The sequence below is a fragment of the Cydia amplana genome, chromosome 2 (assembly GCF_948474715.1).
Source record: "Cydia amplana chromosome 2, ilCydAmpl1.1, whole genome shotgun sequence".
Lineage (NCBI taxonomy): Eukaryota > Metazoa > Arthropoda > Insecta > Lepidoptera > Tortricidae > Cydia > Cydia amplana.
In genome coordinates, this window is record NC_086070.1 from 1980119 (window position 1) to 2007138 (window position 27020).

The 27020-nt window shown below is 38.3% G+C and overlaps 1 protein-coding gene and 1 long non-coding RNA gene across 4 annotated transcripts in view; one reads left to right on the forward strand and one right to left on the reverse strand.

Annotated features, from left to right (window-relative positions):
• LOC134662013 (synaptic vesicle glycoprotein 2A-like) overlaps positions 1-10835 on the forward strand; it is a 93562-nt gene extending 82727 nt beyond the window's left edge. For 2 of the 3 annotated variants that reach the window (XM_063518253.1, XM_063518254.1), the window contains 9 exons: positions 2841-3003; positions 4750-4871; positions 5293-5531; positions 5873-6018; positions 6317-6431; positions 6622-6772; positions 7634-7790; positions 9745-9872; positions 10700-10835. In XM_063518253.1, coding sequence (XP_063374323.1) covers positions 2841-3003; positions 4750-4871; positions 5293-5531; positions 5873-6018; positions 6317-6431; positions 6622-6772; positions 7634-7790; positions 9745-9872; positions 10700-10779 — 1301 coding nt within the window. In that variant the 3' untranslated portion in view covers positions 10780-10835. Of the gene's footprint in view, positions 1-2840; positions 3004-3702; positions 3816-4749; positions 4872-5292; positions 5532-5872; positions 6019-6316; positions 6432-6621; positions 6773-7633; positions 7791-9744; positions 9873-10699 lie in introns of those variants that run through there. The other variant, XM_063518255.1, reaches the window with a different exon arrangement.
• LOC134662077 (uncharacterized) overlaps positions 10501-27020 on the reverse strand; it is an 84856-nt gene continuing 68336 nt past the window's right edge. Inside the window, exon 2 of the long non-coding RNA XR_010098010.1 lies at positions 10501-10622. This is a non-coding gene — a long non-coding RNA (uncharacterized LOC134662077). The remainder of the gene's footprint in view (positions 10623-27020) is intronic.

The following is a 27020-nucleotide window of genomic DNA, read 5'->3' on the forward strand; positions in this document are numbered from 1 at the left end:
TCAGGTGGAAAGTACAGACAACAACTGTCAATATTCTCCTTAACCTTCGAAGTTAAAGACCCGTGATTAGCGCCCTCCGGAACCCTCAAAGCCGTGAATGAAAAGGTGAGCAGCGCAAACCAATTTTTCAACTCATTATTGCTCAAACAATCTTGAATTATCCCACACAACTTTCCTGCGGCCAGATTCCTCGCCCCCTTCGGAACGTGCCGCAACACCCTAACATTCTTCTTCAGCTCGGCCAACTTTGCAATCTCAACATCGTTCCCCACTCCTAGCCCAAGCTCCTCACCAGCCCCAGGTGCCTGCACACCAATCACATCCCTATGCACACGACTAATATGTACATTTAGGCCCCTAGGTACCACGTATTGTTTTGCAGCGCCAGGACAATATGGACACGCCTGAAGATTGGGGTTGCTCATGTTCGCTCAGTAACACACATTGGATAAAAAAAAACACATATAATACTGCATAAAATAAAGAAATATAAAATAAAAAAAAAACAAAATGTCAAATTAGACGAAACGTCATAAAAAATAAAATAAAATAAAACCATATGTCAGTAAATTCTGTACAAATTATTAAATAAGTCACGATACAATTCCTTAAAAATAATCATGCAGAATTGTCAAATCATAAATACAGCACTAATAATGATTCCACCCAATTTAAACTATTTTACACTCACGAAAGCAAAATTACGCTACAATTATATAAACTGTGTGGGGTCACGGACCTTGTCAACTCTATTTTTAAAATTTATTATACTTAAGCGCTAGGGATAAGGCAAGGTCTTCTAATTATTCGTCTATGGAGACGTGTCCAATTACTCCACTTTACTAACACTAATAGCGCAATGGCTCACCCCGGAGCGCGATGGCGCGCTGTCGCAGATCGGCGCAGAGGCGCGCTTCGGAGCGCGATGGCGCGAGTCGAAGCGCAACGGCTCACCCCGGAGCGCGAAGGCTCGCTGCCGCAGATCAGCGCAGTGGCGCGCCTCGGAGCGTGATGGTGCGAGTCGGAGCGCAATAACCCACCCCGGAGCGCGATTGTGCGTCGTCGCAGAGGGCCTACCGCGAACCACGTTCGACGTGTTGCCTCTCTGTCGCACTTGTGAATTCGTACGTAAGTGTGACAGGGAGGCAACACGTCGAACGTGGTTCGCGGTAGGCCCTCTGATCGGCGCAATGGCGCGCCTCGGAGCGTGATGGCGCGAGTCGGAGCGCAACGGCTCACCCCGGAGCGCGAAGGCTCGCTGTCGCAGATCGGCGCAGTGGCGCGCCTCGGAGCGTGATGGTGCGAGCCGGAGCGCAATAGCTCACCCCAATAGCAATAGCAATAGGTACTAACAATTAAGTATAATTACCGCAATCAAACACAAAAACAAACAAACAAACGTAGTAAATTTCAGTAAAATAGGTAATATATGAAAACAACGACCATCAATTGATTGACATTTGAATCGGCAACTTTTTTTTTGTAAAAAAAAAACATTGTAAGATACGGTCCGAATTACGGATACTTACTATTTGTAAACTATTGTAGAGATTCTTAAAAGTATAATTATTTATTTTACGTGATATACTGTGTATTTTTTGAGTTCATTATTTTAATCGTACAATAAATTACGTAAAATATAGTGTTTTTATCAGTTTTTATCAAATCTGAAACTTTATTTTCATTAATTACATATTAAGAATTCATACTTGTATGTGTTTTGGAACGATGCGTTCTGACGGTTTTCGGGGGTCTATTATAAACCGTCAATATACCGTTGAATGTCGTTTGAAATTTTTTTTGTCTCTTTCTTTTTGCTAACGACGTGAAAGGGACAGTGATAATAAAATCCAAGTATTTCGAACTTGTATTAGACCCCGCATGTTGAAATGACATTTGAATATTAAGGTCACTTGAATGTCATTTTGTCTCACTCAGTGAACAAAATGCGATTTTGCTCACTGTTTTTAAGTAGCAAAGTAGCCTTGTTCGAGCTGCTGAGGTGAAAATGTATTTTATGCTATGCTTTTATTTATGTTAAGTACTTACGGTAAGACAACCTTCGAAAACAGGTGGCCTAGCCAAAGTGACAATCGCTATCGCTTCGCCATCGAATCGCTTTGTGTCTCTCTATCACTCTTCCATATTCGTGCGACAGTGACAGTTGCGTTTCGATCGCTACGGAGCGTTAGCGATTGCCACGTTGGCTACGCGGCCAGGTATTTAGATATAAAGAGATTTTCTATTTCGATAGCAAGAAATGCGAAAGTTTCCCTTCTTAGTACGTCGATTTACGGGTAGAAATTGAAAATTAATAGATACAATTTACTACCGACTATGGGCCTATCCCCTATCCCTATCAAACTAGTTCTTATGCCAGAGAAATATGAAAGCGGTGTGCCTAAAACACACGTGCGGCGTTTACAGCGATTATTACCTTTGAAAGTTTGAATCTTAGATTTCATACATCATTGTCAGATTGCTCCCTGACACAAAAAACCGGCCAAGTGCGAGTGGGACTCGCGTTCCAAGGGTTCCGTACATTACGTCCACTGAAATCGCCAGTGTCGTGGCTCACACCGCGATTTCGTCGCGTCGCAACAAGTACCTCAAAGTACATCCGTTCCACACCAATTTTGGTGGCTAGCTATTAAGCCGCGCGTGGCGCTTACGCCACCTAGCGGTCATATTTGTCCTAATCGTAACAGACGCGTTTTGTTAGAGAGGAATCTTCTGTACCTAGTACTATTATGTATTCTGTGCCACTGTATCGATACTGCATCGCGACTGCATCGCTACTGAAGGCTCCAAAACAATAATAAATGCATTGCCAATTCCAGGTATAGTATCCACGTCGTTCCTATGGGGCTACCTCGGCGACCGCGTTGGGCGGCGAGCAGTTATGCTGCCGGCCATGTTGGCATCTGCTGCGTTTTCGGTGGCCTCAGCGTTCGCTAGTGATGTGTGGACGCTGTTTGTGCTCAGGATCCTGACAGGATGTTTGTAAGTTAATCTTTTCTAATAATTTTCCCGCATCTATTAAGACACTTCCAGATGCCGAATTTAAAAATACATTCAAAAACATTTTATGTAACGCATGCTTCTACACGCTTGACGAATATTTTAGTTATAAGTTTCAGTAATTACCCATATAATTTTATACCTATATAGAAACGTTGACATTCGACAATTGTAATTTGTAATTTGAAATTTAATGTAATAATAACATGCATGGCTTGCAACATTAGATACTATTATACTATTCGATATTAAGGGTTACATTAGCATAATATGCTTAGTACTTAAGATATTGCATGCACGCAATTCATGTTCACAACTTCACATACATGGCTTTGTCATGTCATGGAAAAACAATTTTTACATGCCTTATGGCAGAACATATTAAGGGCCAACATTGTATGATAAATTTATAACATCCACTGTACTGTACCATATGTTCTTGTGAATAAACGTTCATTCATTCATTCATTCATAAAATAACATACGTTCCGTCCCCGTCGGTGTTCGTTGGGCGGCGAGGAGATATGCTGCCTGCCATGATAGAATCTGCTGTTTTCGGTAGCCTCAGCGTTCGCTAGTGATGTGTGGACGCTGTTTGTGCTCAGGATCCTGACAGGATGTTTGCGAGTTTACTTTTCTGCAAAAATAACATACGTTCCGTCCCTGTCGGTGTTTGTTGGGCGGCGAGGAGATATGCTGCCGGCCATGATAGCATCTGCTGTATTTTCTGTATCCTCAGCGTTCGCTAGTAATGTGTGGACTCTGTTTGTGCTCAGGATCCTGACAGGATGTTTGTGAGTTTATCTTTTCTACTAAAATAACATACGTCCTGTCCCTGTCGGTGTTCGTTGGGCGGCGTGGAGTTATGCTGCCGGCCATGTTGGCATCTGCTGTGTTTTCTGTGGCCTCAGCGTTCGCTAGTGATGTGTGGACGCTGTTGGATAGTCAGGGTCCTGACAGGATGTTTGTAAGTTAATCTTTTCTGTTAAAATAAGATTAAATATTTAGTGATATGAACGAGAATAGTATTATTAGTATTAAGAAATGATATCGAGGTAGACTGTTCTTAAATATTTTAGCTGACTTAAATCTATATATGTTTCCTGTGAGTTCCGCCCAACTACATTAATAGTATATTCAAACGAATAATAGTGCCCTATCGTCATTTACATTCTAACAACGCAATTCTGCGATGGCCATTATTTTGAATGAGTTGTTTAATGAACATTTCGTCAACAATGCGTTATCGACGCCGATTACTTAATTATATTATAACGTATTCATATGTATCATCAATGCAATACTATGAGAACGTTGATGCGCACATGCAAAATGAAGAACGTGGCAATTGTAGTTAGCTTTACAATCACAAGGAAACTAGAGTAGGTAAAACATAAATATTTAGAAAAGCGGACTCCAATCAAAACACAGTACCTATTGATTGTTTACCTATTGATAAAAGCCAAAAACCCGGCGCGCGCTTTCACGCGGCGCGCCTTATCTGGTGTCTCCTTCTAATTTCTTGGTTTTACGCCCCCTCTTAAGATAAGTCACTTCCGACAAAACAGGCCCAAGCCTGTTTTGCAGTGTTACGTTTAGGTTAATTATGGCTATACATTACATACATAAACATTTTGCATTTCGCGTCTTTCGAATATATCCTTGTAACCTACTAAGTTGGTTTGCCGAACTATTTCCTAACTATACAGCCAACAATTTTTCTTCCAGTGTATCAGCATCCAGTGCCACAGTGTATGCGTACCTGGGCGAGATGCACGCCAACTCTCGGCGAGCTGCTGCCATCGCGTGGGGCTCTGTGTTCATCTCGTTCTCCTTCATTATCTTACCTGGTAAGTCTACTACAGCCCTTCTAGTATGTCATCCTCCAGTGCCAGAGTGTGAGTGAGATGCACTTCAACTCCTTTAATATGACATCCATTGAGTCTGATCCGGATGAGAACCAAGGCTGTTGACATAGCTCAGAGTTGCCATGACTTAAGTGGAAGTGGGCGGAACATATTGCTCGTAGGACCGATGACCTATAGAACGGAAAGGTTCTTGAGTGGCAACCGCGACCCGGAAAACCCAGCAGGAATAGTCCCACGACAAGCGACAAGATAGTCCGACTATCTGGTTAACGTCGCGGGGAGTAGATTAGATAAGCCGTTGTTGTGGAAATCCCTGGGGGAGGCCTATGTCCAGCAGTGGACCTCTTTTGGCTGATGAATAGGGTGATCATCATTTTGACGTATTCCTTTATGCTGTCCACAGGTCTAGCCTGGGCAATAATCCCTGGCAAATGGTCCTTCCATCTCCTCAGCATCAGGATAAGCTCCTGGCGTGCGTTCATGTGGTCCTGGTGCGTGCCAGGGCTGACAGCGGCCGGGATCCTCTCTTTACTGCCTGAGAGTCCGCGATTCATATTGGCTTCTAAAGGTCCAGAGGCTGCGTTGCCTGTTCTGGCTAAGATGTACTCTTGGAATCATGGGACTGGAGCTGATAATTATCCGGTAAGAAACTATTATAATTTTTTACCATTCATGGACGTTGAAGGAGCGAATGGAAAGGATACGGTAAAGAAAAACATCATGGAAAAAATGAACTATAATAAACTAATATACCTAAACTAATCCCAAAAATATCAAGTGTAAGTAGTGTGACTACTTTAAAAAAACACAAATCAAAATATTTAATTTAAATAATTTGTTTTGTTCCCAAAGTTCAGTTGATGATCGTCGTTTGTCCCTATCTGTCGTTAATGCAATAGAGAGGTCCAAACGATGATCATCAGCTGATTAACTTAGCAGACGTATACGTCTTTAAAAGGCCCTGAGTAAGTTATACTTTCCAGGTAGAGAAAATTACCACCATCGGTGACGCAGCTGCGTTCAAGGGCGGGTTCGCTGGTGCTCTGAAGAACTTCTCGCACATCTTCCGGCCGCCGCTGCTGCGCTGTGTGTTTTTATCGCACATATCGATGTTCGCCGTGTTCATGCTGTATGTAGCCATTTAATATTAAAGATACTTTAGATACCTACCACTTTACTGTGTCATGATACAACTCAAAGGAATGATCATCCTGTGCCAACGATATGGACTCTTAGATATCTTTGTGTTTTAAATCCTGTCAGGATTGTTGTAAGTTAACTTTCTTTTGATCATAGCGCTGGTTAGAATCCCGACCAATCCCAATAAGATTCTTGGGACTTATGGGCGGACTTATGAACATTTACCAGTTGCGTCGACGAAGAAATTCTTCCAATGTCCTATAACGGTTACAACGTAAATTTTTCAGATCGAGCGGCCTCTACGTGTGGGTGCCCGAAGTTATCAACAACATCCTTCAAAACGACAGTGAAAGAAGCATCTCTATCTGTGAGATCATTACACAAAAGGCGCTTAATAAAACTGTAAGTACCTATGTACTATAATTGAGGGAATTATCTGAGATGTGATCTTAAAAAAGACGAGCATAGAATTTTTTACTTTAGTGCCAGCCAAGACATACTCGTATATAACTCCGTATAAAATCTCTTTAGTTCCAGTATCTACATTAGAAGTAGGTACCTATGTTTAAATTTCCTTTATTTCATGTTCCAGCAAGCCCTCGCATCCAATGTGGAAGCGGTGTGCAACTCCAACATATCTGTGGGGGTGTTTCCAATCTCCATGGCTATGGGGGCCGTGTTTGCCATCACATACCTTGCTATTGGCGTCTTCATCAACAAAGTAGGGAAGAAGGCGTTGTACAGTAAGTTTATCCTAATCTGTATGTTTGTTTACAACTCTTAACGTATCCGTAGGGGTGTTTACGATCTCCATGGCCATGGGGGCCGTATTTGCCATCACCAGTGATCGGGGATTTCTATGCCACACCGCGGGATATCAAGTCGAAATGGTAATATGGATACGCCACTTGGCCCGCGATAGGAACAAAACTGTTCGAAAAGTAAACGCTATTTCGATGTTGGTAATTTGTTTATAAAAGAAAGGACTGTAAAAAACATGAGTCTCGACTCTGTCGTTGAAAGGCAATGCAAAACTGATAAGGTAATGCGAGCTTAGTAGTTTTATTGATATATTCAATTGATCTGTAATCAAATTTTCAATTATTAATATTAATAATATATGCAATGCATAATTAATTGATTAACAGTAACATGCCAAAACACTCTCCTATATCGCACACGAATCCCGGAATCCCGCGGCATATCCATACTAGCATAATGATTGAGGTCATTCACCCCAAGTGGCATAGAAATCCCCGATCACTGGCCATCACATACCTTGCTATTGGCGTCTTCATCAACAAAGTAGGAGAGAAGACGTTGTACAGTAAGTTTATCCTACTCTGTATGTTTGTTTACAACTCTTAACATATCCGTGGGGGTGTTTACGATCTCCATGACCCCATGGTCATGGTCATGGCCCCCATGGGCCGTATTTGCCATCACATAGCTTGCTATTGGGGTTTTTATCAATAAAGTAGGCAAGAAGGCGTTGTACAGTAAGTTTTCCTTTGTCCTTGTATATTTTTCCTTGATTATCTCCTCCTCCTAATTATTAAATAAAGTAATAAAATAATCTAATTATTTATCTTATTCCATTTCAGACGGCATCATGTTCATATGCGGCCTAGCGACTATAGCGGCGGCCTATGTGCCGCAAGGGGGCGCCGCTACCGCCCTGCTGATCCTTGCTCTGTGCGCGGGATGTGCGGCATCCATATTGGCTGCCATAGCTGTTGATGTATTCCCTACATCGTTAAGGTAAGAATAGTAAAACGAATCGCTAATAAACTATTCGCTAGATGGCGCTTAACCTCGGAGCTGGCAAGCTAGTTATAAATAAATAAATAAATAATAAATAAATATCATAGGATATTTTTACACAAATTGACTAAGCCCCACAGTAAGCTCAAAAAGGCTTGTGTTGTGTGTACTTAGACAACGATAGATATAATATACAAATACTTACATACATAGAAAACAAACATGACTCAGGAACAAATATCTGTGCTCATAACACATTGATATAGTATAAAGAACTGGATACCCAATCAGCCGCCAAAAATGGCCCCACAAAAGTGATGTCAAAACAGATCATGCATTACTTTTTCGTTTAGTCTTGTTTGAAACGCTCAAATGTGAAGTTGTCAACAATTACGAAATGTGCCGTTAAAATATGTAAAAATAACAACGAAAAAACAAGGAAAAAGGATGGAATGTTTTTCTTTCGGTTAGTTCTTTGGATAGCATTACATAATTTATGTAATCTGGTGGTAATTTTATGGTTTTGAATAAATTAATTTGTTAGTACCAAAGAAGGGATGTCAAGGAACAAAATTCTATTGAGTCGATGTGAGGTCAATATTTTTTTATATTTTTATATGGAATTCATAAGAAATAATATTATGTTTAAATTGAAGATTTCCAAGAAAACCTATGCGACGTGCAAAGTGGACTGCTATTTAATTATAGCAAGAGATGGGGGTGATGCAGTTTTAAACAAGGCAAAACGGCACTTGTGTGTTTGGCCCATTTCCCTGTTTCCAACATATACACCACCAATAAGAGCTTATATCGACTAACTGTAAATGCTAAACCTGTCGGAACACAATGACAACCACAGGATTTTTTTTTATAAAGTATAGGTAGACTTTATAAAAAAAATCCAATCAGTATCTAAATGTCCCCGTGCACCCGTGCTATGAGTAAATGTAGATCTTAAATACACAGTTATTTAATAAGTAGAATTTATTTCAAGGAAATTAGTATTTAAAGACGTATACTTACGAATTAATAATTTAATTTGTTTGAATTAGAACCACGAATTAATTTTATTTGAGCTCCCGATTAAATTAAATTTGTTTTATTTATTACTTCAATTTTAATATTTTCCTGTACAGTAATACATATTAAAGTGTACCAAAGTGACTCCATTCGTTCATTATTCTCGTTTGACGTTGTTTGACGTAAATACGTTACGTTTAGTGCCATCGGACTAAATTTTTTAACAGTGTTGGTACTTATGTTTGCAAATTTGACACTTAATGCTTACGACATTAAGCTCTTTTCTGTACGAAACATTTATCTTGACTCATAATTTACGTAAGCGTTTTTATCATCAATGCAAATGGTGCGAAACGTCATTGGGATCCACATTTCTTGACGTTTTTGTTCTGCTTTGTGTGTCTATTTCTTTTATATTAAGTCAGTGTCATAACACAAATAAATGCCCTTACTGGGATTCGAACCCAGGACCGCGGCTTCACAGGCAGGTAGTTGTCGCTCTTAAGACCATAGCGGCGGCCTATATGCCGCAAGAGGGCGCTACCAGCTATGCGCGGCATCCATATTAGCTGCTATAGCTGTCGATGTGTTCCCTACTTCACTAAGGTATGAGTCTAGCAGAATTTATTAGATTATTGATAGTGTTAACACCATGACCTTTGAAACTTTCGTGTTTTAAACACATAGTTTAGCGGGTTCAGTGTTAACACTTATCACTAGATAGCTCTTAATCCCCAGCGTTGAAGCTAGACCTGATAAACGGAGGCCTAATTGGCTGCCATACAGCTGCCCATGTGATTTCAAATTTATCAAGATAAGTTTAGTATTTTCCAATAGGTGGCAGTGGCACTTTATGCCCTGCATTAAATCTAGGTCGTGCTACGAACTTCACTGATAGAATATATATAATACATCATAATCTTACTTGCAGAGCTATGGCTATGTGCGTGATGTACATGGTGGGGCGGCTGGGCGCCGCTGTGGGGGCCTATTTGCTGGGAGCCACACTACACACTCACTGCGAGTTAGCTTTCACTGCCATGGGGGCTTTTAGTGCTGGTAAGTAAGTGCACCTCCTGCTGGGTGAAGATTATTTCCCAAGCTAACAGCTTTGCTGACTGTACAGTCGCCATCAGATATATCGGAGCGGCCAAGGTGCTCACAAATATCTGACAAGCTTCTATTGTCAAGGCGTGCGTGAGTGCGTGTTCAGATATTTTGAGCACCTCGGGCGCTCTGGGACCTATATCTAATGGCGACTGTACATTATACTAAGAGTAACATTATTTACATTGTTTTATTGTTATACTTTTACTAAACACTGACAAAGAGAATTTGAAATTGTCAAAGTAAATTTTGTAGCCACAGTAAATTTACTGCCATCTACACGAGTATAGGCCAAAGGTATGGCGCCATCTTTTCGAGGGATGGCGTCATACCTTTGGCCGATACTCGAGTAGATGGCGCCACTTTTTCGATATTTAACAAATTTGTTTTTGTTTTTTTGTTTTTTTTTTTTTTATATAATTTTAGGATAGTTTTTGCTCGTTATTATTTATTGTCCTTGCTGTGCTCACTTATTTTGGGTGGCATTTCTAAACAAAGCCTACCACTTTTATTGTAATCATGTATTGAATGTCGTCTGTATAGTGTGCCTTATAAATAAAATAAAATAAAATAAAATAAAATTTAACACATATCAGTGAAAGAATAAGGATCAAAGTCAAATGGCGTTTTAAAAGTTTTAATCATCTGTCGAAAGATGGCACTAAATTTACTGTCACTACAAAATTTACTTTGACAATCCACCTCTAAATTCTCTTTGCCATTGATATGGATATGTGTCCGAAATAAAGTTTTACAAGTGCAATTTCAAATTGTTCTAGGTTCAACACTTCTTATGCTCTTCTGGCCCAGCCCTCAAGCAGTTCGAGACGAAATGGAAGAAAAGGGTCTTTCATACTAATCTACCTAGTTGTAGTACCATCTCACACTGTTATGTTAACTGACCAATTTTCAACCTTAAGGCAATGATATTAAGGTTCATGAAATCATGAATGTGTCAGTAAAAGATGTTCCAATTAGATATATGTACCTCCGTGAGACTGAATGATAGAATGATTACAATTTTGTATTTAAACGTTTTGCATTTTAATAAAACGTAAATAGGATTTAGCAAGTTTTTATTTTTATGCCATCTAGCGGGAAAATGAGGCGTTATTTTGAATGTACTCAAGCGAGCCTAACAGCAAACTGGCGTGTGTAAGTAGCAAAATACTTGTCTTAATAGTTAAGTGAGTCCGCGATAGATGGCGCTATTTAGTACAGTTTGCCATTCTATCACTAGATGTCACTTCAATTCGCGCTTTTCTTATAGGTAGATGAAAAATTTTATAAGTAACTTTTATTATATCATTTGTATTTATTTGTACTTGAATGTATAAGTATATATCTTGCTAAAAAAGTCCTCAAAGATTGAATATCATGTCACTTTCATTTATTTAGTGTCCGACCGAAGGTTCGGTTTCGGTTTCGGTTTCGGCCAGTTTCGGCCAAAAAATCATGTTTCGGCTGTAGTTTCGGTTTCGGCCAAAAAACGGCCGAACCTTTCGGCCGGGCCGAAACTTACGAAATGGTACTTCGGACAAAGACCAAAAGTTGGGGAATAAGTAGGACAACAATATTAATACCTACATATACTGATTCATGTATATTAGGTACAGGCATTAATTGGTTTATTATAAAACACAATTCCACTAATGAGGGCGCCACTGGACGGTTGACGCAGTCTTAAGAGGCTGTCAATACCTATAAGTGAATGAGATAGCACTGTCGCATGTTACTGGGCCCTGGGCAAGATAATAATAAGAAAACTAGCATTACTTTTTACCTCAATTTACCATTGGTTTGTGTTCCACATGTCCTCTACTTCAGCTTAGCCTTTGGCCTCGCTGCGCCATGCTCGGCCTGCGGTCTCGCTTTTGAATACAATGGACATTGGTTGGAGTCTGTGCTCAACTACTTATCCTGAAGCCTTAAGCACGGCTTTGACTTCGCATGAAAGTTCGCCTCAATGGGGCACTTCGGACTTTTCGGCCCAGGTGAAGATCGGTACCCGGCCTTGCGATATTGTTAACAAAAAATTTCGCGCTCGCTGCGCTCGCGTTTTTGGTTGACCCTGTGTCTACATGTTAGCTTGACTGGTGAATGAATAGAGTTAGACCAAGAAAATTCTGCAATGATTTTGATAGCATACGCAGTGCAACTAGTGCAAATGTTATTTATACGTCATAATTTCATAGAAGTTTTGACGTTTAAAATAACACTTGCACTGCGTGTGTTATCAACTTATCAAAATCGTTGCAGAATTATCTTGGTCTAACTCTAGTAATTTTCATAAAAAACTGCTTAAGTAACATCAATTTCAAGGACATTGGGTGTTGACAGCCCCATAATATGTGTGTTAAAGCGGTTTTATGACATTTTTTCAACGATTTTAACAAGTCTACAAAAGTTTCGGTTTCGGTTTCGGTTTCGGCCGAAACTAGAGCCAAAGCCGAACATTCGGTTTCGGTTTCGGTTTCGGCAAAAAAACATGTTTCGGTCGGACACTACATTTATTGCGGTATTACCTATTTATTTTCACGTAAGTACTACCTATTTCTAACCGACTTCAAAAAACTAATCTAAATCTAAATTTACCTACCCTAACCTTAATATACCTATGTTGATTCCTCCTAATGAGGTTTTACATGGTTCTTTATAAGACGGTTAGTATTATACTCGTACCTATTCAAAGTAAGATAAGTATTACTTATAAGTTCAAATTATAACTTTTATAAACTTGGTTGGAACAACTTTGTTTAGTTATCATTCTGTCCCGTCTGCCAGGCAAAAATAGTGACACAATTTGTTAGAAGAAATGTATAAGATGTATAAGTATGTTTGGTTATTGTAAACACCAGAAACCCACGGTTTCAAGAGAGACCCGGGCGACCGCAACGAGTGAAAATAAAGTGGTTCACCCACTTACGTAACGGTTCAATCATTTAAAACACACTTTAGCCCAAATTCTTTCTAAACCATCCCTAACGAGGTCAAAAAAGGTGTCAACACATACCGTATCGAGGATCACGGATCAGTTGATCGCTAAATAATGATAAATTGATAATAATGACACGACATTTGTCATTTCTCGCGCGACGTGTCAACCCTTTGCCACCCCTTTGGCGACGGTAAACTATTAAGAGTATTAAGGCTATAAAAGTGGAAGTTGGCAAAAAAACAACGGGTTGCACTCAGGGAGTGCCGGCAGAAGTAAAAACTCAATGACTAGTGCAAAATGCACTATGTATAATTGAGGTTAACGCCATCTAGCGTTAGCGTTAATTACTTGAAACCCCTAAGCACATCACTGATTGTACTCGAGTTATATTAATACCAGTTAGAGCGAAACTCACTAGATGGCATTTAAATCAATAAAGAAAAACTCAATGACATCACATGTAACAGTTTCTCATGTAATGTCATTGAGTTTTTCTTTATTGATTTAAATGCCATCTAAATGAGTGGCCATCTAAATCTTACGGTCACGTGATCGTCTTACGCTGTCTCGAGTTTAACATTTTTTCCCATACTTACCTCAAAAAGTGCACAGCGCCGCTAAAGAAGCTTTCACTTCAAAAACTGTAAGTACCAGGTTTTTTGATATTTTGAGTGATTAGGTTGTAATAAACGTTGTATGAATGTAGAGTACGTCTAGGCTAAGTTTGCACCACTTTGAAACGATTTGAAAATAAGTAGAGTTACACCAAGAAAAGTCTGCAACGATTTTGATAGTGGAGTGGACTTATCCTGAAATAAATGTTATTCATTCATTCATTCATAGTAGGTATACGCAGTGCAAGTGTTATTTATACGTCATAATTTCATAGAAGTTTGCCGTTTAAAATACCTATCACTTGCACTGCGTGTGCTAGCTAAATCGTTGCAGACTTTTCTTGGTCTAACTCTAGGCCCTTAAAGACTCACATAAAGAACTTAGAGTTAATTCAGGTAATCACCTGGTCAGGTCATACGTTCCAACCTGTCAAATGTCATTCCCTTTTTATTTAGCTTCACCTACTATCATCGGCGTCCACTTCCAATCACAATTGCTATAAATATTTTACGACAAAATAATAGCGGTGGAATAAAAAAGCGGATGAAAAAGGCAGGTAGAAGATTGGGGATGTATAATGTTTCGGATTCGCCGAGATTGTGATTAGGGCGGCCGTTTAGCGGGTTTGATCCAGGGATTTCGACACGACATTTCGATGTAAGGGAAGCTAGTCGACACGCAGATATTTGTACTACTAGTCGCGAGATAACGTACTTTATTTTATTATTCAAGCCCTGGGCCAAGATGACAAGCGTACATCGACAAAGGCAAAGAAAAAAAATCGGGAAGACAGACGCTAAGGTATAATCGCGTATTGCGTATGAATTTCCTGTGAATAATAAATAAATGGACTTTGAAGTCTAATTTGATTGCTGGACCCTTACAAGGATTATGCCTAAGTAGGTAAAACGTACCCAAATCGCTAAATTATAATGTCCTCAGGAAAGATGCCCTGTTTCCTAAACATTTTGGTCTGTAAGACTGTAATAAACATAATACATTGAAAGGATTGAAAAACTACGCATTGAAAGTTTTAATACTTACTTACAGTAAAGTTGCTATACGCAATGTTTACCATATAGCACTGACCCCCATACCGGCTGTGGAGTCGGTTAGGCTAATTAAAATGACCCGAGGGGTCGTAATCAAACTGACATTACCTATCATTGCACCCTCGTTGTTTTGGAGAATATTCTAGTCTGTTTAAGGTAAAGTCAAAGATTAACAAACAAGTAGTAGAAACTTTAGAAAAATATCCTGATAAAGCAAAGAGTACACTTACGAAAGCACTGATTAACATGAATTAATGTAAGATATAACTAGTATTAACATGTAAGCACTAACTGTAACAAAACAATATAAGTTTACATATAATTAAGGCTAAGCTTAGTTTAAATAATCTCCAAATATAGAGATTGTAACTGAGACTAACCTGTTGTTTTAAAAATAAACAGATTAATTTTTTTTTAAACCGAAGGCGGTCACTGATCATAGGCAATACGTATCTCTAAAATGTCATTCTATAGAACTTGCTAACTATGTAAACAAAAGTCACTAGTAAATTCACATTTTTTGACATTTTCAATATAGCGGTTTGTTTACATAGTTAGCAAGTTCCATATTAGAATGACACTTTAGGTACCTATAACAACCGTTTGTGCGCTGTTCTTATCCAAAAATTTCCTACTATCACGCTTAAACCACTGAACCTAATATACAGATGAAATATGGTATTGGAGATATCATGACAATGGTAAGGTTTTGGGTAGGTTTGTCTACAATATCTGCTACAGGCGGTCTAGCATGAGTTGCGTTCTCGCGCGCGTCTCATACATCTTGCGCGACTTCAAGTATGGAGTCGCGCGCGAGAACGCACTCATGCTAGACCGCCAGATAAGTCGATTGATACAAGAATAACCCCATTCCACCCTCTTGCCATATCGCGCGGTGCATCGCAGTGAACGTGTCTGACCTTGTGACTTGCTGAATCGCAGGATGGGTGACATATTGTTCAACCCGGTCTTTTACTAAATGCTAAGGTATAGTTTAATAGATTATGGCAACACTGAGAAAAACGGGGTAAAATAGTATGTTTTTTTTTTCAGTATTCATAGGAAACTTTTAGTTTTAGAGGTGTATAAGAAGGGAAGATGGATTTCAAGAGTTAAGTATTACTGTATTCGTTAAAGCTTAAAACTTACCTACCATATGGCCACTATTTAGCCAAGCGTGAACGTGCTGAAATAATTATTTATCGTCTCTAGCCATAAACATTTAATAAAAGGGGCTGGATGGGTGCTAGCAATAAACACTACAGTAAAATAACCAGAAAACAATATTCACTTTATGTTTCAGGTATACGTTTAGTTTTCTTGAAATTTTATCATAATTCGTAGAGCTTTTTCAAACTGGAAAAGTCTAATTCAAACTACAAATTCCAACAAAACATAAACTTTTTTGTTGTACAAATTTTCCAAGAATATACCTACAAATATTTCTACAGAATTGTTTTTGGCCTGTTTTATGTACAATCGGACCAAGGTAACTCTGCATGGCATTTGCATTATTTGCAGTGGAAATGTCTAATTTTTATAAAAAATAAAACGTTTAAAATGAAACAAACATAGCTTATTTAGACGGACTCTAGCCAAAATCGGTCTTAGTCGCAACTGGCAGTTCTTTTTTTTAATGCATTACCTAACTATTCGATTTTCGAAAAATCTTAGAAATATTTGCCAAAGTTTCGGTGTTGGTACTATCCTCTCATTCTGTAACATTACGGATTTCCAAACCAATTTCTATTGGCAATAAAGTGGCGCCGCCCTCCGTCAGGAGTCAAACCCGTGGCATATGGCACGGCCGTTGGCCCACGTGTCGCACCTGAGAGCACACGTGCGGCGTTTTTGTCTGTCTGTCTGTCCGGTCAACCAATAACAGACTCAATCTAATGATGCAGTCAAGGGAAATTGGGTCAAGTTGTATGAAATTAACAAAGTCACCACTTTTTTTTGTTTTTGCGTGTAGATAAAATTATTCGAATGAACGAATAACTAGAGTCTAAGCTAACTCTGCGACGACTTTAAAATGACACAGTGTGGAAGTGATACCTACTATAAGGCTGCGTTTCCATCAGAGATTTACAAGCATGTTTTCACTTCATTTACTTGCCTATCCTAGATCGGTGGCAGCACCGACAGACTTTATCACTTGTAGTCATGCCTTTAAATATTGCTCTATAACTTTCCAGAACCTCTGTAAGTACCCTCTGTTTTCGTCTGGTAGTTGCACAAATCTCTGTTTTGACATTTTGCTGGGACATCAGTTAGCCGCGACCATGACCAGTGAAACCTGTGTCGAAACGTCGGTAAATAAAGGTAATTGAATAAATTTCGCGTTAGACCCGTCTATAAATGTGAGTTAACCCCTGTAAGGTTAAAATGCTATAACGAAGATCATATCGTTTTATAATTGACGAATACGTAATAGCAAGTATTACCCCCAATATGTGCACATAGCGTGACGGTGTATTAGCATATAAACGGTATCGCACACTGTCGCTGTGAGAAATTGTATCTAAAGTTGGACGGTCACTTAAGAGAGTTAAGAGTCACACAAACCCGACGCCAGAAAGACGCTTCTATACAATCGAATTTAAGTGAATGCGCTCTCATTTTAAGAATAATTCAAAAATCAACTTTATTTTATTACTACTTTAAGGTTTATAATGGTTTGGTTTGGTTGTCACCTAAGTGTGGATTGCTAATGTCAAATTTTGACACAGGATTGTTCCGATTCAAAGGGAGTTCAACACGATCCTACGTTAAACGTCGCTTGTCGAATACCCCTCCTGGTACTAGTTTTTCTTGATAACAATTATAATATTTACAAAGAAAATAAGTAAGTACTTAGAGTGAGTAAAAGTTTCAAATTCAAATCCTCCTTTTGCCCAAAAAGAAACCTCTGACCCAGCGCGCGCGCAAGTACACGCAATTGGCCGGATCGTGGGAACCGCGCCACCTGCTTGTCTATCCGTCCGTCTTGTTCCCATAAGCCACCGTCACACTCTGTCGACTTGACCCTGTATGTATGTCTATATGTACCTGTATATATTAGGTACATATGGGAATTATGTGTCTCTTTGAACATATGTTACTAGTAGTTTAACTGGCGTGGTGACTCTACTGTGCGCACACTTTTACTAGAGAGTAGAGAGAAATTGGGTTATACTTACCAAAGCTGGGGGCGGGGTGTATCTGTATATATAGGTATGGAAAAAGGATAACTTGCAGTGATACGTGACAGTTTTATGGAGTTTTTGAAGTCAAAAATGTACTAAGAGCTTATTCTGTATACATACCGCCGCTGACTAAATGTTACCCCAAAAACAGGCCAAGTACGAGGCGGACTCGCGTTCCAAGGGTTCCGTAGATTAAGTCCGACTCACGCTTGACTGCACATGTCTAATAGGTCATCTATTTTGTGTTTTTTTTTCAAAATTTTAGACCCAGTAGTTTCGGAGATCTTTATCTCCCTTTGGAGGGGGGGGGAAGGTCTGACAGACAGACAGCTGAGACAACCAGACAGACGCACGAGTAATCCTATAATGGTTCCGTTTTTGCCTTTTGAGGCACGGAACCCTAAAGATCCGCCGATACCTCAACCTTGTACCTACTGAACTCAAGCCAAAACCAATAAGCTACACTATAACAACACCATTATAGCCAGCTCAATTTCCTCCCAACACTTAAGGCGCGGCTCTCCCAGTTAAGGCGCTACCGACAAGTAATCGATTAAACAAACATCCGGACCGCCATAAATCAAACCTGATTGGATGCGCCAGAGATTATGAGCGCAGAGAGTCAAACAAACCACTACTACCTACCACCACCACTACTAACCACTCACTTCTGAGGTTATAAAAAGGAAAAATAATGATATTGATCTTGATATTTATTGAGATAAAAATTTCCAGCATTACAGCATTTACAGCTAACGCCAATGCGCTGTAATAATAAAGCTAAAGTTAATAAAATTATAAGGTAAATATGTTATAGAATGTCGTTATCGCCAAAAAAAAATTTTTTTTTTAGATGTTTTAATGTTTTTGGTAAAACTGTAATTTAAAAAGGAATTGGTATTGGTAGGGAGGTACTGTTTTTTTAAAACCTAAGTAGATTTTGCAGTTACTTGTGATTTTTTTGATATCTGTCAAGTTTCCTTAACTTAATATAAGTCATATATATAATATAAGTCAAGTCAATCCTTGTAAATTCTGTTGATTTGTATTTGTACCTATCTATAAACAAAACCTCCTCGCCTGCGCCGTTACTCTATGCAGAGCGGAGACGCGCCACTCTCGCGCATCCCAATCAAATCCGCCGATCAGGTGCTATATTTCGCTGTTCTTACAAAAAGGCGTGGCTTTATTACTGTTTCTTTTAACATAAGACCTTTTGGAATAAATGTTATTATTTTAATCGAGTCTGTAGTGCCGTTTCCTTATGGTGAAGTGTATTGTATTGTGTGATGGTGATGTGATTTAAAGGAAAGGTTACGTTTCTGTTGCAAAAACATTGCAGCATGCTGATGGTCCATATCATTATTAGCCTTGATTAATTGAGTCACAATCTTTGCCGCATTACTGTCACGATTGTAATAAATAAAATTGGCAGATAGAACTTAAGGTGATATACTTAATACATAAGTGATAATATCTGCTAAAATTTAAATGATATTTTTGGTTTAGTATTCCTATTTATTTTTAAGGTTGTCTGGAAGAGATCGCATTTTAGCAATAATACCGCCTGTTGTTTACCTTTGCTTGTGTTTCTGTTTTCTTTTTGTATTGTTTTCTCTTATTGACGTGTCAAATAAAGAGTATACCTATTTGATTGTATTGTATTGTTATTTTGGTAAAGTACGTTTCTATAATATTTAATTACAAAATGAAGAAATTTTATAAGGTAAAGCAACATGTCCAATTTACACAAAATTAATTTGTCGATAAGAACATAAAATATTCGAAGTAAGCAGTTTACGCCTAAAATGATCCGGAGCTGTTAAACAATATGGCCGAAACCTTTCAACCCTGTGATCAGGCCGAAACTGACCTGATTAAAGATCTACTAAATCTTAGACCGGATAGATGCGTTTAGTTTTAAAATCTGCAATTAGTTCAATAAAAATATATTGGTCATATTGGTATTTTTTTACAAAATTTGGGGAATAGGATCCATTTGCAAAAATCTGACAATACCATTTGAGCATTTTGTAAATAAAAACTTTCATTTTCATTCATTTAAATGTTTCTTATTAAAAAATACATGCAAATAGATCGATATCCAGGGTATTGGTCTAGTATTATGTTAGATATGTTACTCTGTGGTCAAATCATAGCAATTACAGAACAAAATATACAAAATTATTTTTTATTTTTTAAGTAGGTTGTTCTTAGTGAAATAATTTTGCTTCTTAGTTTTATAAGACCACGAAGAAGCTATTATAATAAATATATACCGTTCATCTAAAATAATCCTAAATTGTACAGAATAAAAATAAAATCTCTGGACTCCTCCATCCTTAAGACAATCTACAAACTTAACGCCAAACATTTAGCGGGCACCAAAGAGTTTTTATTATCAAAAAACTAAATTTCCTAACGCCCACTGTTGGTTTTAGATTATTACTTAATCTTCTCTGCTCCACAAAAGATAAAAAAATGGCGCCAAAATGTTTTTTAAGGCCGCCATGTTTTTTTTAATTGTTTTATTGGTGAATTTTATTGCTACCAGTCGGAAGGCAATGGTTAGTAATCATAGGTTTTCGTAGAAACAGCTTGGTAGCAACACAAACATTTTTATGCTTACTGTCTTCATTATAGTTTTTGGGTGTTGATTGCTTTGCTTGTGACTGGATTTGAATCGTGTGATTCTTAATTTATTATAAAACTACAGTCTACACATTTCAAGTTAAGGAAGTTAGGTTTTATTGGTATCTTTTTGATCTAAAATTTATTTTATTGTCAGATGGGTAATTCTAGTCCAAACTCTCTCCTCAACCCTGCAAACTGTCTTAATAACAATCGTCATCAGAGTTATTTTAAAGTTATTAAAAGAATATTAGAATATCTTTCACCTCAGCCAGTATTGACGAAATATTTCTGAAGTATTCGTCGTAAACACGAACACACCTGTATTTTAAAACACACCGGCTAAAATAAAATTTCGCCTACCAATTTCTAACAATTTACAAAATAAAGAAAATGGCTTCCAAAAAAGCAAAACAAACAAGAGCATAATTCATTATTACATGAGAGATTGGGCCAACAGCCATAAATGTCTATAATCGAGAATCGAACCCAAAGCTCGCACCCAGTAATCACCTTTAATCACCTTGTTTGCCCAAAGCGCGGGGTGTTAGAAAAAAATTAGAAATTACTTCTTTACTTACAAAGTTTTTAAATTTTTTGTAAGATTGCAAGCAAACAATCAAATATAAATAGACGATTTGGTACACATTATATAATATTTTATGTTCACAAGGAGACAATGACAATGAGAGCCCTAAATGACATTCCCGAGAAGGGGCAGAGCCACCCCTTTATGACATGGATGAGTACAGTGTCGAAAGATTTGAGGACGATAGGGGCAAGCTCGGACATGATGCAAAATAGAGAAGAATGGCGCAAAATTGTACGAAAACCCGACTCCAAAACCTAAAAATATCAGATAAAGGCTAGGATGATGATGATGATTGTATGTTGACACTATATAGGCTGAATAAATATAATCTGTCAACGCTATCTCGCCTATAGTATAGCGTGGACATATTATACTGTCACAGCTATGAGTACCAATCAATGCAAACTTAACGTGGTCTGAGCCTATTCCAACCTAACAATTTGATCGTAATTAACAACGATACCTGAACCGTAACAGATATAATTTCTTATACAAGTAAGATATTTTGCGATCCATTGGCAACACTATTTACACCAAGCAAAATACCTAAAGATACAATTTTGCATCTTCTCACGAACAAAACCTATGTATTCGTAATAAATACGAAACAATAAATCTAAAAAGCCCAGTGGTTCTAACCTAATTTAAACAAAAGCTCGTGACTCGTAGAAAAACAAGAAACGGTACCGAAAACAGAACTGTCACCGGCTAATTTCAATATGGATATTTGTTATAATAACCGCGGCATTATAAAGAGCCTAATTATTGGTTTTTGTCTCGTGACAAAACAGTATTTGTCTAATGAAGTGTGTGATAATTATCCGCACCTACAAAGTTATACTTGCCTTCTATTGTATTATTTTAAACCTTAGGTATCGGTAATAGAATTAAAGATCTCAGGAACGGTTTTAAATTCACAGCATCTATATTATTGCATAAAAATACAAGTACAAATTTAATTTTACCCATCGTTCGATCGAGCCGTGTCCTTATTTCAATACAGAAAAAGTTGAATTTCGAGACAACCTTGCTTTCTTCACACGCAAGCGAGTTTATTTGCATTGGTCCATTTTGCGGTTTGCGACAAAGACATTTTTTTCTTTTTTTTTTCGGGCCTATTGCGGTGGTCGGCGCCTGCGCGCTGACTTGCAAATCATATTTGCGTGACCATCTATTTGTCATAATTCGACGCGGTACCTTTTGTTTTTTTTTCTACTGTTTATCTGTTTAATAAGACTTATTTTAAATTACCGAGTGGATAGATTTCAGACTTGTGTTAAAATTGCACAAAAACTAAAATGATGTCAAATCAAAGGCAAAGTAAATGGTAGTAGACATAGATAAAGAACGCGGAACATACCGCACGTAAATACAACTACAATTATCAAGAAGTAAATCACTTTTATAAGGAAAGATTATGTTAAATTCGCGATAATTAGTTTTGTGTGAAAGAAAGAAAAAATAAATAATATACTTTTTTTGACAAATGAAAATACATAATGTGCCTATATTGGAAGTGATTATACTTGACAAAATATTTAAATATGTACCTACAATTACAAAAAGCAACCATTTTTAAAATGTTTTCTTAAACCTTGAACATATAAATTTTTTAACATACCTACTTTAAAATGTATAGAAAGGAGCACTGTCCTTGGTTAAAAATACATGGGTTTTTGTACAATTGTTGTAAAAAATGCTTTTTTCAAAAGGCCCTTTCATCCGATCGCGTGACTTGGGGGCAATAAGGGAGCTCTTTTCATTAATATAATATTTATCATTACAAGGGCATTCGTACCGTTTGCCGCAAAGAATGCTTCGTTTGGAGGTCAGAGTTTTTTTCATACGCGGAAAAGATATAAAAAATGCTTGGGATCGAATGAAAAAATGTTCGACGACTGGGAAGAGAATACTTCTTCACGATAAATTGACAACGTTTTGCATCTACATTTTACTCTTAGATATTTTAGAATCCTTCTTCTGTTAGTATTTCCATTTTTTAGTCTTTTATTTAATTAAAACTTTAATTAACAAGCTGCGAAATTTTTTGCAATTTCCTTTAGGTCATATTTCTTAGAGCATTTTCAAATTAGGTATCAGATTGTATGTCGGATAAGAGAGCAAAGAGGCAAAAAGAAAAATGTTTTATACTTATAAAATTATTGTTTGTTGTCAAAAGAATGTTTTAATGCAAAAATAATAGGATTTGATGCCATAAGACATTTTCTAGTATCTATTTTTCTTTAAACATCATCCTATATCGGACCGGACAATCTGAAAACGCTCTTACAATACAATAATTTTATTTATATGCAATTCAAAATCATGCTTTTTCCAGGTAGCTCTCGTGTCTTACAAAATTATCGATTAAACTTATACAAAACAATACACTCCTTTTTTTGGGCAGTCGTGTAATCGGTTCAGGCATTTAGCTGCTAGGGTGGAACAAAGAAACTTACATACCCACAAACATGAACGCTGAAAACTAATATAAAACAACTTCCATTTAACACGTCTAAGATTTCAGCAACTGTCTAAACACTTAAGTCACTAAACTAAGTTTAAACCAAGTTACGTTTCCAATCAAGTTTCATATAAAACGTTTGGATTTGAAACTGGGACGTAACGTAATTTTCACCATTTTGTCTGTCGAGGTGTGAATTAGGCCCACAGGGCAAAATCAACACGAATTGATGATTGTTTACAATCGAGTTTAGATGAATCGAGTTTCATGTTATTATAATAATCGATCAAACCTTTGTTTTAGCGTTGATATAATTACATAATAACTGATTCAATTGTTATTTAATTCCATAATATGATTTTGATGAAATATAGGAAACTATATCCCTAGAACTAGACACATCTGGCATGGAAATAATCCATCCCTTGGCAACAATGTACTTTTTCGTAATCACGAAGTGTCCATCATTAAAAGTAGAGGATACGTCAGATTTAGGTCTTCGAACTCACGACTCCCTGACCAATCCCAAACTTCACAACTTGCATTTCTTACTCCCAAAGAATTAAGATCTAAATTTGCTTAAACCATCAGCATTATTAAATTTGCACTCACACACTTCACCAACTTTATTTTTCGACTATCATTGTAAGACTATACCGTATCGTTAAAGCAAAAGAGCAGAAATTCCTTTATTTCCCATTTAACCACCGGCAAACGTATTGTTGTAGTTTACTAATGTTGCATAAAATAAAGCATTAATGGTTTTCATTTATGTAATTGTAACTACCTTACAGGCTTATTCGAATTTAAGTTATACGATCTGCTTCCGATATGATACTGATTTGTCAGTTTTAAATTACGTTTGGGTTAAAGAAATGTCACTTTTCACATTGAACAGATCAGTATCATCGGAAACAGATCTAATAACTACAAGTCGAATAAGCCTGTTAGCCTTTTGTATGGGTTTGTATGGTAGTAATGCGCGTTGCGTGATCTTCTGGGTGTTGTATTTGTATCCATTGTCACAATGGCCGGAGGGAATGAACTTTGCATCGGTAACCCATTTATGAAATTCGCATAAACGCCCGTGACCCATTTGGTTGTTTTGTTTGTGTAAATTCGTTCACGATCGTCCGATGGTTTTGCAACTTACTATAGCAGTTAGTTGCTACTGGTTGCCTATACTTAAAGCAGGTTGCCTATACTTAAATATAGTAGGTTGCCTATAAAACCTCCTCATGGTTTTGCTTACCTTGCAAGAATGAGGGAAAGTTTCTGCAAGAGTAAGATGCTTATAACTTAAAACCGTAAATGGCTCCGCCATTTTGAAAAATTTACAAACACTGAATCGACTCGATTGAGAATTGCGATTTGTAGAGGAAAACATCCCGACATACGAAATCATTTTTGCCCAATGCCAAAGATGAAACGAGAGACTTTCGCTAACGCTCGGTCAATGAAGGATCATTGAAATATTGCAGTTGATATCATTTTGCAATACTACCATCTGTGTTGAAAGCACAACAGCGCCACAAAGGCAGACAGTAAACAGCTCGTGCTACCGGCGCGCCGACGCCCGCCTCGGGCCAAACGGCAGCGGCGGTAGCGACGCCGAGAGCAAATAACGTGCCAAAAATTAATTTGTACAGCTATACAACACATATTTCATGTTATGAGCAGAACAAACAGATAAAATGACTTTATTTTTCTACACAAAAGTTTGTTTTAAAATAATAAGTTTTTGACAAAAAATTCATTTTTGGTACAAGCTTTTATCGCTGACTGTACTTTTCTTTCCACAGGCAACTAATACTCATCGAGACATTTCTAAAAACCACAAATACAATTAGGTTGCGTTGTTTTATCATAGAGTTCCTATGGCCACCTCCTGTCTCCATCATCAGATCAGCTCGATGGTAACATAATATTGCATTGTCGGCCGACTTACATATGTATGGATATTTTCACCTTCATCGGAAACCAGGAAGTGGATCAAATTTAACTTGCAAGATTTGATTACAGACTGACAGACAACGGGACAGGTGAATGTAAGTAAATAAAAGTAAATAAAGTAAATAAATCAATAAATAAGTATGAAAAATGAATATTATTTGTATATTGATATTTGACATACGACTATGGTGTGTTCCGCCCATGGCCGCGCGCGTAGTACGAAAATAATTTTAGTACATACGTGCTCACACCATACCGTTACCGTTACCGTTAAGTGACTGCGCCAGCCAGCAGTTCTGCTGCAAGGACGCAGAAGCGTTGGTCACACAAGAGAGAGAGGGACGGAGAGGCTCATCGAGCTTGCTCAAATGCACGTGCTGGCACGATCCAGGCCGTCGGTCAGAGGCGTATGCTACGGTATGCTAACAACCACCGTCCAGACAAACCTGTTCCGAGCTAGGGCGTGTATTCGGGCCTACTCGTGTATTCCTCCCATCACCTGCCGCCCCGGCATGCTCAACTGACCTTCCTGCCCGAGACACCGGCGAGCCAATAATACAGGTGGGGAGTGTGGGGCTGGTGCAGTCGAGGATAGGAGTTGACGGGAGTAGAAGAACCAGACCGAATACCAGCATCGTGCTCAGTGTAAGGGAGATAGATAAATACTAGTGTAAATATATAGGTAAGAAGGGATGGTGACTGCAATTAATTTGCGTTCGTTGCTCTTAGGTTTGTTGTGAAGCCGATTGTAATTTTCACGTGGGTTATTCAATCACTGGTCCGTCGTTATCATCAGGCTGGGACTTCGGTATTAATAGTTTTCGTGAGTTCGTGATTGACTTTCTTCAAGGACTTTTTCTCATATATGGCTTTCGTATTTTCTTAGTTTCTTACCCGCCACTGTCCGTTGCCACTTGCGAGAGCCAAAACTTTGAGGATGCAGAAGGTTGATTTTCTACCGTGGCCTTGCTAGTCTCCAGACAATATGTTTCTTCTATAAAGTAGGGGTTTTGTATGACAGCGGGATGATGGCAGCAATCGCGACGCCGCGCTATGTAAATATTCTAGTTTGCGCGGAAATATTGTCCTTAGCGTTTCGTGAGCTCGTGATCGTCCGGTTTGGTTTCAATCGGTAACATTTATCATACGTGCTCACACCATACCATACCTTAGTATGTTGCTCCAGGTTGCTGAAGCTCATGATCAATTGATTACTGACCGCATGGCAAGGAAGCGTAGGTATGGACGTTGCCTCGCGTTGGACGGACAGACAAAAGCCACATTACAGGCTCGCATACGGGTACGGTACAAGATAGACCGGAAGCGTACCTAAAGAGTGTCCACAGTCGTCAGTGTCGTCACGTCTCTCAGCCATGAGGATACGATAAAGAAGAAGAAAATAAATTGCTGTGTATTTTTAGTTCGCGCATAGTATACAAAGTTCCGGACAATCACATTTATACTCCCCTTCCTTCTTCCTCGCGTTGTCCCGGCATTTTGCCACGGCTCATGGCAGCTTGGGGTCCGCTTGGCAACTAATCCCAGTAATTGGCGTGGGCACTAGTTTTTACGAAAGCGACTGCCATCTGACCTTCCAACCCAGAGGGTAAACTAGGCCCGTATTGGGATTAGTCAGGTTTCCTCACGATGTTTTCCTTCACCGAAAAGCG